The 14,388-nt window shown below is 36.5% G+C and overlaps 1 protein-coding gene across 3 annotated transcripts in view; it reads left to right on the plus strand.

The window, feature by feature from the left end:
- USH2A (usherin) overlaps positions 1-14,388 on the plus strand; it is a 742,577-nt gene that overhangs the window by 617,691 nt on the left and 110,498 nt on the right. For all 3 annotated transcript variants that reach the window (XM_045455771.1, XM_045455772.1, XM_045455773.1), the window contains exons 59-60: positions 11,480-11,638; positions 13,092-13,254. In XM_045455771.1, coding sequence (XP_045311727.1) covers positions 11,480-11,638; positions 13,092-13,254 — 322 coding nt within the window. The remainder of the gene's footprint in view (positions 1-11,479; positions 11,639-13,091; positions 13,255-14,388) is intronic.

Genomic DNA, 14,388 nt, shown 5'->3' on the forward strand with positions numbered 1-14,388 from the left:
GGTGCTGTCGCGCCATGAAGTACAATGAGGCAGAAAAGAGCCAGTCAGAGACCAGATTTAGCCTATTAACCAGAGATTTCTCGGACTCAGACCAGGGTGTTCTACAACCCAAATTCTCAAAGGACAGTAAGAGAAAGTCCAAGATGATCAGCAAAATTAATGATTTCCAAGCCATGTGATGAGGAAGTTCCATGGCTTATCAAATCTCTTGTCATTTTAACATTATTATACACATAAATTGCCATTGCTAATCTGAAGACCTTACACTCCGTAAGGACCTGAAGACAACGGGTGTGAGATGAAAGAGAAAACCGGGATTCATAGCCCAATGGTTCCACCTGTGAGCTGACTTTGCACAAGTCAGTCTTTCTCCCTGAGTCTCTGTTCTGTGCGTCTGTAAAACGGAAATAGCGATAGCACCTACACTTGGGTTGTTGCAAAGATTACAGGAGGTAATTTATATAACTGGCAGACACTGTGTAATGTTCTGTAAGTAGTGATGGTTCTTTGGGGGAAATTATTTTTGTCTTCAATTATTTATTTTGAAAATGTATTTGCTTCAGCATTTGCTAGGTTCCAAGCCCCCCGGTTTTAAAATGATAAAACTGTGCACTGCAGGATTGTGTTTGTAAATTTTTAAGACTTCTTTAGAATTTCCCTGCATTTTGTCATTTTTCCTTTGAATTCAACATCATATTTTTATGCTGAGGGTATAATGTTTGCACTCAGAAAAGAAGTGTTGTGGAATAAAACACACCTTCTGCTTTTTAAAATGTAACCTTAACTCTTGTCTACCTCAGGCTTTGTGGAAATTGTTCAGTCTAGTGCAGCCTAGGGGATATCATAGAAATGCCTCACACACTAACTCTGACCATGTAACCAATGGTTAAAAAATCTATAATATCCAGACCTGTCAATCTTTTAGTTTCAGATGCACAAAATCCATTACAGAAACCCTGTAATATATGGAAAGATTAAAATCTTAAATTAAAGTTTTTCCTGGTGCCTAGAAGGATTTTGAACTCAGTAAACAGGCAGATGATTTTGACTTGTGTATAATCTACAGTTGATTTTACTGGAAACTACCTCATGCTGTGTTTTGATTTGGATAATAAAAACATTTTTCTGTTTCTGAATAGTCACAAATATATGTCTTAAACAGAAAGAAAACAAACTTGTTATAACCAGAGGTTGTTTATTTGCTCACAATCAAGAGCTTTCTGGGTATTCACCCTACCCCCCCTGCCATTACAAATGATGACATCATAAGCGGAACTGAAAAAAATGGCTAAACATTCCATCCCTATAGTTCCCAAATCTGAATGAACATTAGAATCACACAGAAGACTTTTGCAAAGACCAATTCTCAACCCCAAGTTTACTGAATAAAAGTCTCTGGGGATGAAGTTAAGAAATCTAAATTTTTTTAAGTTCCCCTGATGATTTTGATGTGCTTCAAATTTAGTAGTCATGAATCATACACCAAGCAAAAGTGGTCAATTACAATATTTCTTTGAAAACATGAATCAAACCACTTTCTCTTGAATGTACAAACCCAAAATGGTGGTTGAGTTAACTGTTTTTTTTTTTTTACACGTATTTTGTTTTGTGGTCAGTGTGAATAGAGTGACTTTACACAGGTAAGTTGCTGGGGGAAAAAAATATCTATGCAGCTGCTTGGCAACAGAACATTACCTAGGCAATTAAGTGTGTTTTCAGCTTATAAATTATTGTTTCAATGATATCTATAAATTAAGTCTTAATACATGTTTATAAATCCTACCAGAAAAGGAAGTGAGGCCCCGGGAATGTGTGAGAATATTCAGGGGAAGTATAATTGAAACACTATTGACAAATATCATTTATATGCATAGTATCACTTGTTTATATTTTCCATTTGTTAAATTTCTAGTATATGCCAAACACTTTGATAAGCACTTTCCTTGCTTTACCTCAGTTAATACTCATGCAAACTCTGGGTGACAATATCATTATCTCCATATTAAGATAAGAAATTTGAATCTCGGGGCGCCTGGGTGGCTTAGTCCATTAACCGTCCGACTTCAGCTCAGGTCATGATCTCACGGTTCATGAGTTCGAGCCCCACATTGGGTTCTGTGCTGACAGCTCAGAGCCTGGAGCCTGCTTCAGATTCTGTGTCTCGCTTTCTGCCCTTCCTCCGCTCATGCTGTCTCACTCTCTCTCAAAAAGAAATAAACATTAAAAATTAAAAAAAAAAAGAAAGAAAGAAATTTGAATCTCAAAGAAGTGATATGATATACTCAAGGTTACACAGCAGAGCCGAGATCCAAATTCAGGTCTGTTCTCTACAACTGCCTTGTGAATGCAGTCTCTGCGTGTCTTTGGCTTAACTCTGAGATCCAAATCAAACTTTTTATTTATTACCCAACGTCTTTCAGATTTGGGATACAGCAACTCTGCTCTTTGAAATAGTAGTCCGGAGGGCCAAGAAACAGAGCTAGGTGTTGGCAAAAACCAAATGTTTTTGGCTGGAAATGTCAAGATCAGAAGAATTAATTGTGGAAATGGTGAGCCCCTAAAGGGAAAATATCTACCTGGCATTAGTTTTCTCCTGTGGCGTGAAGGAGCTGGTAACCAGAAGTCTTTGCCTAACAATCCAAAAGTCCAGGAAGAATAGACATGACTTAGCAAAGCCAGATTCCAAATGCAGAAAGATTTTAGTAAGGTGGGAGAGGGAGTCATTTCTCAAAAGTCCACAGAAAGAATATTCAAATACTATTTTAAAACCTTGGTAGACATTCTTTTACCTTCCAGTAAACCCCGGTTTCCTTTCATATCATTATTACTTGATAAGATAAATGTCAGTAGTAAGATTATCAAAATACTTCAATTGCAAGCTCTAGAAAATCAAGATTTCTACTCTTTTGTATATCATTTGTACCTCCAAATCAGATGGTGCACAAATAGCATGTCTTTATAAAATGTTTGCTGAATTCATGAAAGAACAAATAGTGAGTAAGCTTCTAATATTCATCATTCAGTTGAGTATAAATAAATTTTGGACTTTCTGCTGCTTAAAATTAGTCAAACACTTGGTTTCCTTTAGAAGCCTATCCCTCCCTCCACAGTGACTCAACCTCAAACACACATGGACATGCACAAATACATATTTGTATATTCACACATACACAAATACATATTTCTTCTTTAAAGACAAACAGGACACATACACATATTTTCCAAATGCTGTATGTCATCTTCTGGATACCTATCTTTTTTTTCCACTTACTTCTGAAAAGGAAATCCTGGTTTCTAGGTGGAACGGGGTCAACCATTTAATTTTTCTGGGGCCTTGGGCTAGTTGCACAGTGTCTCTGAACTTCAGGTTTCTCATCTGTGAAAGGGGATGTTAAATGCTTACCTTGTACTGCTGTTATGCAAAGTCAGTGAGAGAGCATGGGTAAGCATTTAGTGGGCACTACCTGGGTGATGGCTATTATTATTCAAGCTACAGATGTCAGCCAGGCTAGTTTATTCCTAACCATTCCTTCTCACCTTTTACCAGCTCCTGACCTCAGGTCAGGACTTACACATTCATATTAAATACAGCAAAAGATATATGTTCAACTAATGGGTAAAAAATCATAGAAAGTGAAGAAGCAAATATTTCATGTAACATAATGGTTTACTCAGAATAAGAATAGAGATATTCCTGCTGTTTCAGAAACCAAACATTCAAAATTATTTAAACCCTGAAGGTAATAATGAGTCTTTCTAATTTATCAAGGTGATGACTATATTTTGAACTATTCTAGCCCTTCATCATGTTCTAATTAACAATGTCACCGCATCCAACACACTTTTCTCACTAAATATTGTGTTATTTGGGTTTCATGCATAATATCAAAATACTGGTTCTTGTCCATTAACATTCATCTCTTGGTCCATTAAAGAAAAGAATTAGCAACAATTCTTCTATGAGAAATCATTTCAATTAACATTTCTTAGAAATAAAAAGATATTGGTTAGGAATAAAAATGCTTTTTATTAACAGAGTTTTGATAAAGGGTATTTAGGCACAATATAGTGTATCCACAGACATTAGGCATCTTGGTGGTCAGTTAGCTCATCAACAGCAGTGTATTAGATCAGTTACTAGCCATTTAAAGCCAAAATAGGCATTAAGCTTTCTAAAAAATTTACATCACATTAATTGGGATTCAATAATAACAATTATTTCAATTTTCTTATAAGTGCAAAACCCAAGCTGAACTTCAGAAGAAAGTGTAAAACTCGTTTCAATGATTTACATTTTATGTAGAAGAGTGTTAAATCCGTCTTTTTTCAGCTAAATTGAGGTATAATTGACAAATGAGATTATAATATATTTAAAAAGTACAATGTGGTGTTTTGACATATATACATTGTGAAAGGATTCCCACCATTGAGTTAATTCATGCAAGCATCATCTCACATATTTATTTTTTTTTCTTTTTGGTGAGAATACGAGTTCTACTCTCTTAGCAAAATTTCAATTATACAGTACTGTATTGTCAACTATAGTCACCATGTTATATCTTGGATCCTCTAACCTTATCCATCTTATAAGTGTAAGTTTGTACCCTTTTACCAACTTCACCCTATTTCCCCCATCCTCCAGTCCCTGGAAACTGCCATTCTACTTCGTTTCTAGGAGTTTGATTTTCTTTAAGATTCCACACATAACTGATACCATAAAGTTATTGTATTTGTCTGGCTATTTCACTTAGCATAATGCCTTCCAGTTTCACCCATGTTGTCACAAATGGTAGTATTTTCTTCCTTTTTTAAGGCTGAATAATATTCCAGTGTGTGTGTGTGTGTGTGTGTGTGTGTGTGTGTGTGTGTATTACATTTTCTTCATCCATCCATGGATAGGCACTTCCGTTGTCTCTGTAACTTGACTATTGTGAATAATGTTGCAATGAACATGGGAGTATAGATAGCCCTTGAGATAATTATCTCATTTCCTTTGGCTATATACTCAGAAGTAGAATTCCTGGATCATATAGTAGTTCTATTTGTAATTTTTTGAGGAACCTCCTTTCTGTTTTCCATAGTAAACTGGAAATATGAGTTTGCATTCCTACCAACAATGTACAAACATTCCTTTTACTTTACATCTTCACCAGTATTTGTTATCTTTTCTCTTTTTGATAATAGTCATTCTAACAGGTATCAGATGGCATCTCGTTTTTCATTTGCATTTCCCTAATCATTAAGGATGTTGAGCACATTTTCATGTGCCTGTTGGCCATTTGTCTGACTTATTTGGGAAAAAAAAATGTCTATTCATAGCCTTTGTCCATTTTTTAATTGGTTCATTTGTTTTTTGTTATTGAGCTGTAAGAGTTCCTTATATATTTTGGATATTAGCCCCTTATTAGATGAATGGTTTGCAAATACCTTCTCCCATTCCACAGGTTGACTTTTCCTTTTGTTGATGGCTTCCTTTGCTGTGCAGAAGGCTTGTAGTTGATGTGTCACACTTGTTGAGTTTTTTATTTTGTTGCCTTTGCTTTTTTTATTTAATGAATTTCTTGCTTTACTGAGTTCTTATATGTAGTAGACATTTTTCTCAGAAATTTACATGTATCTCATTTAATGCTTTTAACAACCTAATATAGTATACCCTATTGTTTTGCCCATTTTACTAATTAGAACAAATCAATATAGATATTACCAAGTTTTGTAATCTGGGTTATTTTACACGTAGGTGTTAGAACCAACCCACAAGGGATCTGACTCCAAATTCTGTAGTCAAAATCACTGTTATATTTTCTCAGTATTTTTCTACATAAACAGTGCCCAGTGCAGAAAGCAAATGATTTTTTTCTAACTTCTACTATGATCCAGTTCCAAAGCTAAAAAATAACTTTGCTATAAATATAGCAAATATGAATGAGGACAATGTAATTCAAGAGCAGCCCGTCCAATAATCCAGTAGGAGTGTTTTATTTGTAGCTTAAGACTCCATGAGATACAACTCACTAGCCTTTGGATGTATTGATTCCTGTCTTCCTTTTAATGAACATAACAATATTTGCTGAGCCCCACTCAGGAGCAAGGCATAATGCTAGACACCCTGAGAGCTACAAAGAAGAATGAGTCATTGTCCTTCCTGTCATGAACCCTATTATCTATTAGGGTAGAGAGGCCATAAAATGATAAATATTACACAAAGTTATGTAAAATTTCCATATAGTTGGAATGGATGTATGTTTAAGAGAGTCTTGTTTCCCTTCCAAACTCCCAAAAGGGCATAACCAAAATATGCCTACCAAAATATACAAGCAAGAATTTAGGCTGATTTGTTCAGAGCATTACATTAAGTGCAACGAATGTTTTGAAGCAAATGCAGCTACCAAACCGAATTAATAGTTTTCCTCTTAGAATTGTTGCTGCTCCAGCTCCTAAAAAAAGATTTTTAGAAAGGATTATTTGATTGACTTGCCCCATTGTAAAGTATGCACCTGCTGTGAAATGAAGCCATGGAGAAAAAAAAAAGTTGAATAATTTAACTTTTTTATTTGTAAAGATAATCAGGGTTTTTCTGATTACATCTTAACTTCATAAATGTTAAATAACCTATCAGCATCTAGTTGTTGTAAATTATGAAAAGGAGCCTTGCAAGGAATATTAACCAACAAAATCCTTGTTCTTTAGTGAACAAGAAAATGTGTTATGGCAGCTTGTCATTGTGCGACTGGTAACTTTGACACCAAATAACAAAACTGCCATTTGCACTTAGGGTAAATTGGTTCACTTGAGCTTCCACTGCTCCTCTTGCTCTGACATAAATTTATGAACTCGGGAACTAACCAAGTCGTGTGGCTTCCCAGCTGACTTTAACAAATATGCCCATTTCATTTCATTTAGTCATCAGAATACCAGGGGGCTAGGTCGTTTCAGACTCATTGCAGATGGTACAGGGCTTCCAGGAACGCAGGAAGCTTTCATGTCACAGTCCTGTAAATGATGACAGTGGAGGGGCCCTCTTTCCTAAATACATGTCAGTGTTTGACATGCTCACAGCTTCAAGGAGCATTTTCTGTTTCAACACTTCATAGGTATATGTAAAGGACATTTATTTCCAATTAACCAAGACGTGAAAAATACATTTTCCAGGTTCGTGCCTTGACTGGCCATGTTTAAACCTAGACCAAGGTTATGTCTATATTTGAAATGTAGCAGAAGTGCAATTGTGTTCCTTGACCCCCTAGGAGTTCTGTCCTTCTAAGCAGAGAAGTTACTGGAAGCAGACCAGTAGCTATAGACTGAAGACATATGTCAGATGAATTGGAGAAAAGACTGTTCTAAATTACTGCTAGAATTGAAAAATAAAACATCTTCATAGGAATACAGTTTGATTGTATCCAAGTATTCATAAAAAACAAAATTAGATAAAGTATTGTTATAAAGATATTTACTTGACAGAATATAACATTTACTTGTAATTGGAATAGAAACAATATAAAAGGTGAGTTCAGAGTGTTTGAGGACACATAAAACTTTGAGAGTCATAGTTGTGGGTTTTGTTTTGCATTTTGTTCCATTTCGTTTTGTTTTGCTGAAATGTCTGCCATTTATTCAGCATTTTCTATGTTGTAGGAAAGCACTAAAATGTTTTACATGCATTTTCTAATTTAATCCTTATAGCTCTTTATGAGATGGCTGTTAGTATCATCATTTTAGAGATGAAGAGGCTGGTGTTCATAGAGGTTAGGTAACTTATCAGAAACAAATAAGGGCAGAGGAGGGATTTGATCTGTTTCGTTCCATTCTGTTGTTTGTCTAGTTCAATAAGAACGATGGAGTATTTTTCAAATGTGTGTTTGTCAAACTTTTCTATAAAATCTACCCTAGAAACAGAGAAGAAAGGATGAAAATGCAACCCAGGAGGTCTAGTAACAGCCTAAAGCAATTACGCTAAGCTTGTGATTTCTTCAAGGTCTTGCTTTTTATCTTAAAGATTCATACAAATTTGCCATTGTATTCCAATGCGTTTGTCTTCATCCGAACCTTAGTGTGTTTTATAATTTATCATTAGGGGGAAAATTTGTTTTTTACTAATCTCTTTGGGTAAAGAGTAATATGCTGTTATATTTCAAGATACTAGGTTGCTCTGGAGAAAGCTGACCCCAATAATAGGTTCAATGTCCAGGCAATTCTTTCTGTCTTCATTTTATTATAAATATGTGGGTACAAACAGCAACCTTCCCCCCTGCCCCACTGCTTTACAGACTACGTCAGGGTAACAATAAGGAGAAATTCCCAGCATGTGAGGTAGAATACTGTGCCATTCCGAATGAATGGAAATTTCCATAAACATATCTTATTGCTGAGATGTCCGCCTGCAAACTGAGAAAGTCCCTGATCCGCTTTTCAATCTTTTTTACTACTTTGAACAACAATCTCCAAAGAACATTTTTAGTGGGGGGAAAAAGCCTGATTATACTGTTCTTTATTCTACCTCTAATACAGCACATAGGTTTTCCTTCTCCATTAATGAACCGAGAGTCTCAAATGGTCCCTATAATCAACTCTCTTCATCAACTCTCAAACTTCATTTTAATTATAGAAGTCTTGTTGGAAGCGGTAAAACCATGCCCAGTTTTGTCTTACAGTTCAGAATTAGGCCTTAAGAACCTTTTCTAAATAAACCCATTATGTGTATTCATGAAGCCATTAAAGAGAATAATAAATTTATTTGAATTTTCTAGGCATTAATCTTTGTCTTGATATCTTTTTTCTTCATGGAAACAAAATAACATAGAAAAATGCCTATTACTTGAGATTCAGCAGAAACGTGGGCCCAGCCAAATTTTCATCCTGTATCTATAGAAGATTACCCATGATGAATTCATTTTAAAGCAATAGTGAACAACTAAAATTAAGTTGTGTTTTGATTGCAGCATGAGTAGGACTTGTTCAACACACTGATTTTGTCAGCGTAAACTCTTTCTGTTGTCATATGGTTAGTTCTGAGGTAACTTTAGAGTTAAGATGACTGACTAGTAAAAGTTCTAATCAGTCAATAACCCTATAATTTTCTAGTCTGGGCCTTTTTAGGAAGAAAAATCCATACCAAATTTTTGTGAACAAGGAAAAGTGGGATTCTGCTGGTTTCCATCACTCAGGCAGTGGGGCCATGCATTTCCCAAATTTTACGGGTCAAACTGATATTCCAGGAAGAGGTACCATGTTTGTCCTTGTCTTGAAAATACTTCAACACAAGTCCACAAACATCCAGGGTGTGTGTGGTTCAGTTTTGGAAACCTGCTCCTCAGAACTTTAAATATTCACCTATAATTTTGTTCCATTAGTGGGAATTTTAATTTTTCCATCACTTTTTTTTTCCAGACCTTGAATCAGTGTCCAATACCTGTTCTTTCTGGGTACCCATGTTATCTCAAAATTATCCTCTCCTTTCCCCCCCAGTTGTCCTAATCCAAATCTCCATTACCAAGAGAGAGCATAATATAGAGAGATAAGCTTTGGTATCAGATGGGCCTGAGTTCAACTGTGACTATCCCAATTAATCAATGTGCAATCTGGAACAAATTGTTTGACTCCCCCAAGCCCTGGTTTTCTCATCTTAAAAAAAAAAAAAAGTAATACAATTTACTTTACAATATTGTCCTGAGGTTTCATTCATTCATTCAGTCAGTTAACCAACATTTGTTGAGCTGCAACTTTGTGCTAAAATCTAGGCGTTGGAACCGCACTGGGGAGAACAGAGTCCCTGACTTTATGAAGTTGACATTCTGGTAGTATTAGATAATGTATGCTGTCCTGCATAAAACTGGATTGCAATGAGATGGCTATTCTTGTTTGGGTTATGGCTGCAACTGAGTAAAAAAAGGCAGGGTCTACTCTAAAAATCTTACCCTATGGGGCGCCTGGGTGGCGCAGTCGGTTAAGCGTCCGACTTCAGCCAGGTCACCATCTCGCGGTCCGTGAGTTCGAGCCCCGCGTCGGGCTCTGGGGCTGATGGCTCAGAGCCTGGAGCCTGTTTCCGATTCTGTGTCTCCCTCTCTCTCTGCCCCTCCCCCGTTCATGCTCTGTCTCTCTCTGTCCCAAAAATAAATAAACGTTGAAAAAAAAAATTAAAAAAAAAAAAAAAATCTTACCCTAAGGGTTTACTCTAAGGCCTGTCTGTGCCTTAGGAAAACAGAAAGGAAACCCAAGAATAGGTTTGGGAGTGGAAAATATAGTGATTCTGCTTTAGGCCTGTTGAGATTGAGGACTCTGTAAAGTAGGCTGTTGAAAATAGAAATCTGGAATGCAAGAGACATATAAAGCTGGAGATAGAATTTAAGAATCAATGATAGAATAGCAGTAATTTAAGCTATTAGGACAAAGAGAATTTAACGAGGATGCTCCAATTTAGAACAAAAATTCCCAGTCTGGGTTCAGCGAAATCTAGCATCTTTCCAGGAAACAACTCATCACTCCTGACTGTGGTGCATATATCCTTCAGAGACTCCTTATTTTCATCCATCCTGCACCAAATCCTGAGAGCTTCTCTGGCTTTTACTGGCTCTTCCACTCCTTATACATTGGGGCTATATCTACAAAAAACCTTCATTTTATTTTTTTAGACCTCATTTCTCAAGGGTTATTGAGTCCTGTTCTGTTGATATCATTGTTTCTACAGCCAAGAGAAACATATTTAAGCACTACAAAGGCAAGTAATTAAACCCACAAATGTTATAAGCTATCAGATCAATGAGCAAGCTTAGCGCGAAATTCCCTTATATTCTTCATTCGAGGCTCATAGACTCTCCTTGAAAAAAAAAGTCCATGTTGTTCATGACCAAATAAAACTTACAGGCATTTAATTATATGACTAGATTGTGAAGAGGCTAAGCTGACAAGACCTTCTTTCTTTAGGAAGCATTGTGAAAAATGACAGTTTTTGAACCCAAATTTCATATGTATTTAGGTCCATAAGTCTCCCTGACAAAGTGGACTGTCCTGACTCAATAATTAATGCACTGGGAATTCTCTAGGTAGACTATGATTTGGATACTTTATGGGCTATTATGTCAAGGATCTGTGTCAGACTGGATGCATACACAATGCCTACAGAAAAATTATTGTCACAAGCAAAACTGGTGGGGTTTTTTATGTACTTTAAGAGTAAGTAAGCCTAGCAAAAATATATGACACCATTTCTAATTCCCTTGTATTTTTTAAGAAGTGGAACGTGCTTTTGTTTTTATTTGCCTGTGGAGTATCCCTTTGAATAGAACTATTATATATACTTCATTTGTTTTTGAAAATGGGTGATACACATTGTTTTACTTCTGGAATATACATTCATGCAACTGTTCATTGCTACATTCAGTAATACTTAAACTATTTTAAAGATAACATTGCTTTTAAAAGACAAATATTTGTTGGCCGTTTTGTATAGCATACCTTTGTGTTTTCTCTTTCTCTCTCTTTAAAGGGATCCTTATCCCCCAAATGCCTGTGGAGTACAATGTCTTACTCAATGCTGGAAGTGTGGCACCTCTGACCACCTCTGTTGGTTATCATCAATCCATCCTTCTGGAAAATTTGGCTCCATTCACACAATATGAGATAAGGATACAAGCGTGTCAAAATGGTGAAAGTCTTTCAGACACTTGTCCTGGGCTTTTATAAAAAAAGCATTTTGTGAAAAAAAAATTCATTAAAAAGGAATAGATTCTTAATTCAAATACAAAGACTAACATTTCATTTCTTATTTGTACTGGACTGTTTACCCAGAAAAATCAGAGCCTGCCATTGAGTGAAGCATTATGCATTTCTGCACATTAAATCATGAATATTTAAATATATTAAAATGGTGGTTTTGCAAAGTCTTGTTTTATAAGGCCCTTTAAAAGAAAAACACCTAGGTCACATAAGGAATCATTGGTAATATAAAATGAAATAAGTATTGTGAAATTTTCAAGAAAAGGTACTCAGTTTGGTTTATTTACGTTTTATTTGGGGGTGAGGGGAGGCATTATTTATAAGCTGAGTTACGCTCAAATGAATCTTACGTATTTTATGGTGCTTCCCTGAACCTTATCTCATATACGCAGCTTGTCACCCTGAGTTCTATGGCATAGGCTAGTGGTCTATGAAATCATCATCTATCTGAGTGGTCTTGAGGAAGAGCCTCCCTCAGTCCCTTCATCCATCCAAATGTTACATCATATATTGATAAGAGAAGAAAAGATGTAACTCGTATTGGTGTATAAAACATGTTGCTTCACCTTAAAGAGATGTCCCGATCTTATACTCAGCATGTGGTGGCAACCCCGTCTTACATGTGCTTAGGAACTTCTATTTCCAAATGAGTATCAGTTCCCATGGAGTTGGTTAGAATGAGGGGTCTGCGATTTTGCTCTGCCTCATCTCCAAACTTGAGTCCATTTGCCCACTTCTCTCTACAAACCAGACCAAAGCATTTTGTTTTAAAGGATGCTGCTTTCTCTGATCCAGTCTTCAGCTAATCAACATAGGACTATTTTAAACCAATGCTTTCTTTATTTGAATGCAAAATCAACTTATGCATCTCTATGTCTCTAAAACTATGCTGTGGAGATACAATATTCTTCAAATTGATTGTTTGATTCCTGTGTGTTGGGAGATGGTAATTATTTCGAAGTGTTGGCAAAAATAAGATATTCTTAAGAATAGACAAGATGTGCAGGTCACACACACACTTATGGTATTCAACTATATTATCACTTTCTGGCTAGAATGACTGTAATAAACTAGAGAAACCACAGTTCAGACAAGCATAAGTGTTCTTGCCTGTGCCTCTATAAACTTGTGGTTACTTAATGGATTTTCCAGAAATGATTCCTTATTTAAATATACATAAAATATATATAATATAGTATATATACATATAACTATATTCAAATTATATAGAGATTTATAGTACTAGTCTAAAATATGTGTACAAGTGTATATATAAAAGTCCAGCTAACATGAGTTCTGTGATCCCCTTACCCTTCTATATGCATATGTAACTCTTTTCGCCACTTGACAAATCACTAAAGGACTCGATTTTTTTTTTAAAGGAAGTTGTGGAGTTAGCAGTGGGACGTTTGTCAAGACATCTGAAGCAGCCCCAATGGACCTAAATTCCCCAGTTCTTCAGGCATTGGGGCCAGCTTGCATAGAAGTTAAATGGATGCCACCTAAAAAGCCGAATGGAGTCATCATCAACTACTTTCTTCACAGGTAACATTGACTGTTACTATTATTTTAAATTATTGAAAAATGTGTACTATTCCAGGGCTGTAAAAGCAAATACATTTTCTGTTTCTATAAGGGAATGGGTGGGAATTCATGTTTTTGGAGCACGTGCTAGGATCTAGAATTGATGCTGGAAGCTTGTACACATTATCCAAGGGGAAAAGCCACAGCTACCACGTGATATTTTTGTTTTGATCCCTGCTTGAAGGATGAGACCTCTTAGTCCACATCAGCTTTACCTCTGGTGAACTGATAGAGCGGTCCTCTAGAGGCCCACTGACCAAGAGAACACAGTCATCCCAGAGGAGGAACCATGTCTGCAAAAAGAATTCTAATATTTTGCATCGTCTGTTATGTGGAGCTTAGAAAAAAAATTAAGTTTATTTATTTATTTTGAGAGTGAGAGAGAAAGTGAGAGAGAGTGAGAGTGCAGGAGTTAGGGACAGGAAGAGAAAGAAGGCGAGAGAGAATCCCTAGTAGGCTCCATGCTGTCAACACAGAGCCCAATGTGGGCCTCAAACCCACCAACCGTGGGATCACGACCAAGAATCAGAAGCTTAACTGACTGAGCCACCCAGGCACCCCTGGAAAAACTTTTTATACTCAAAACAGGGTCCTTTTTGTGTGCAGAAAGAACAGCTCAGCTCTGCAGATACCCTTCTGTTGGAATGAGTTTCCATTCAACTGGCTAGATGATACTGGGTTGTAGTAGATGGTCATGTAGCTTCTTTTCACCACGATGTGCAGGGTTTGTTAAATGTATCCACCTAAAATGAAGAAAAGAAGGAAAGAGGGAGCGGAGGGTAAGAGAAGAGACAGAGTAAGGAAGGAGAGACAAGGAGACCATAGGCATTCTGGGTTGAAGTGTATTGTGCTCCCTGGTCCAGTCTTCATCCAATCAACACAGGCATAGTTTTAAATTAAAGTTTTCTTTAAATAAGTAATGAATAATGAGGAGAAGAAGGAGAGGGAGAGAGGGAGAAGGGAGAATGGGAAGGAAAGAAAGAAAGAATGGGGGTGGGGGAGAGAATGAAACAGCAGCCCCGAAGGAGGAAGAAAGAGAGGAGAAAAGGCAAAAGTCAAGAAACAGAAACAGAGTCAAGGAGACAAAGAACTTGT

Source organism: Leopardus geoffroyi, chromosome C3 (genome assembly GCF_018350155.1).
Source record: "Leopardus geoffroyi isolate Oge1 chromosome C3, O.geoffroyi_Oge1_pat1.0, whole genome shotgun sequence".
NCBI lineage: Eukaryota > Metazoa > Chordata > Mammalia > Carnivora > Felidae > Leopardus > Leopardus geoffroyi.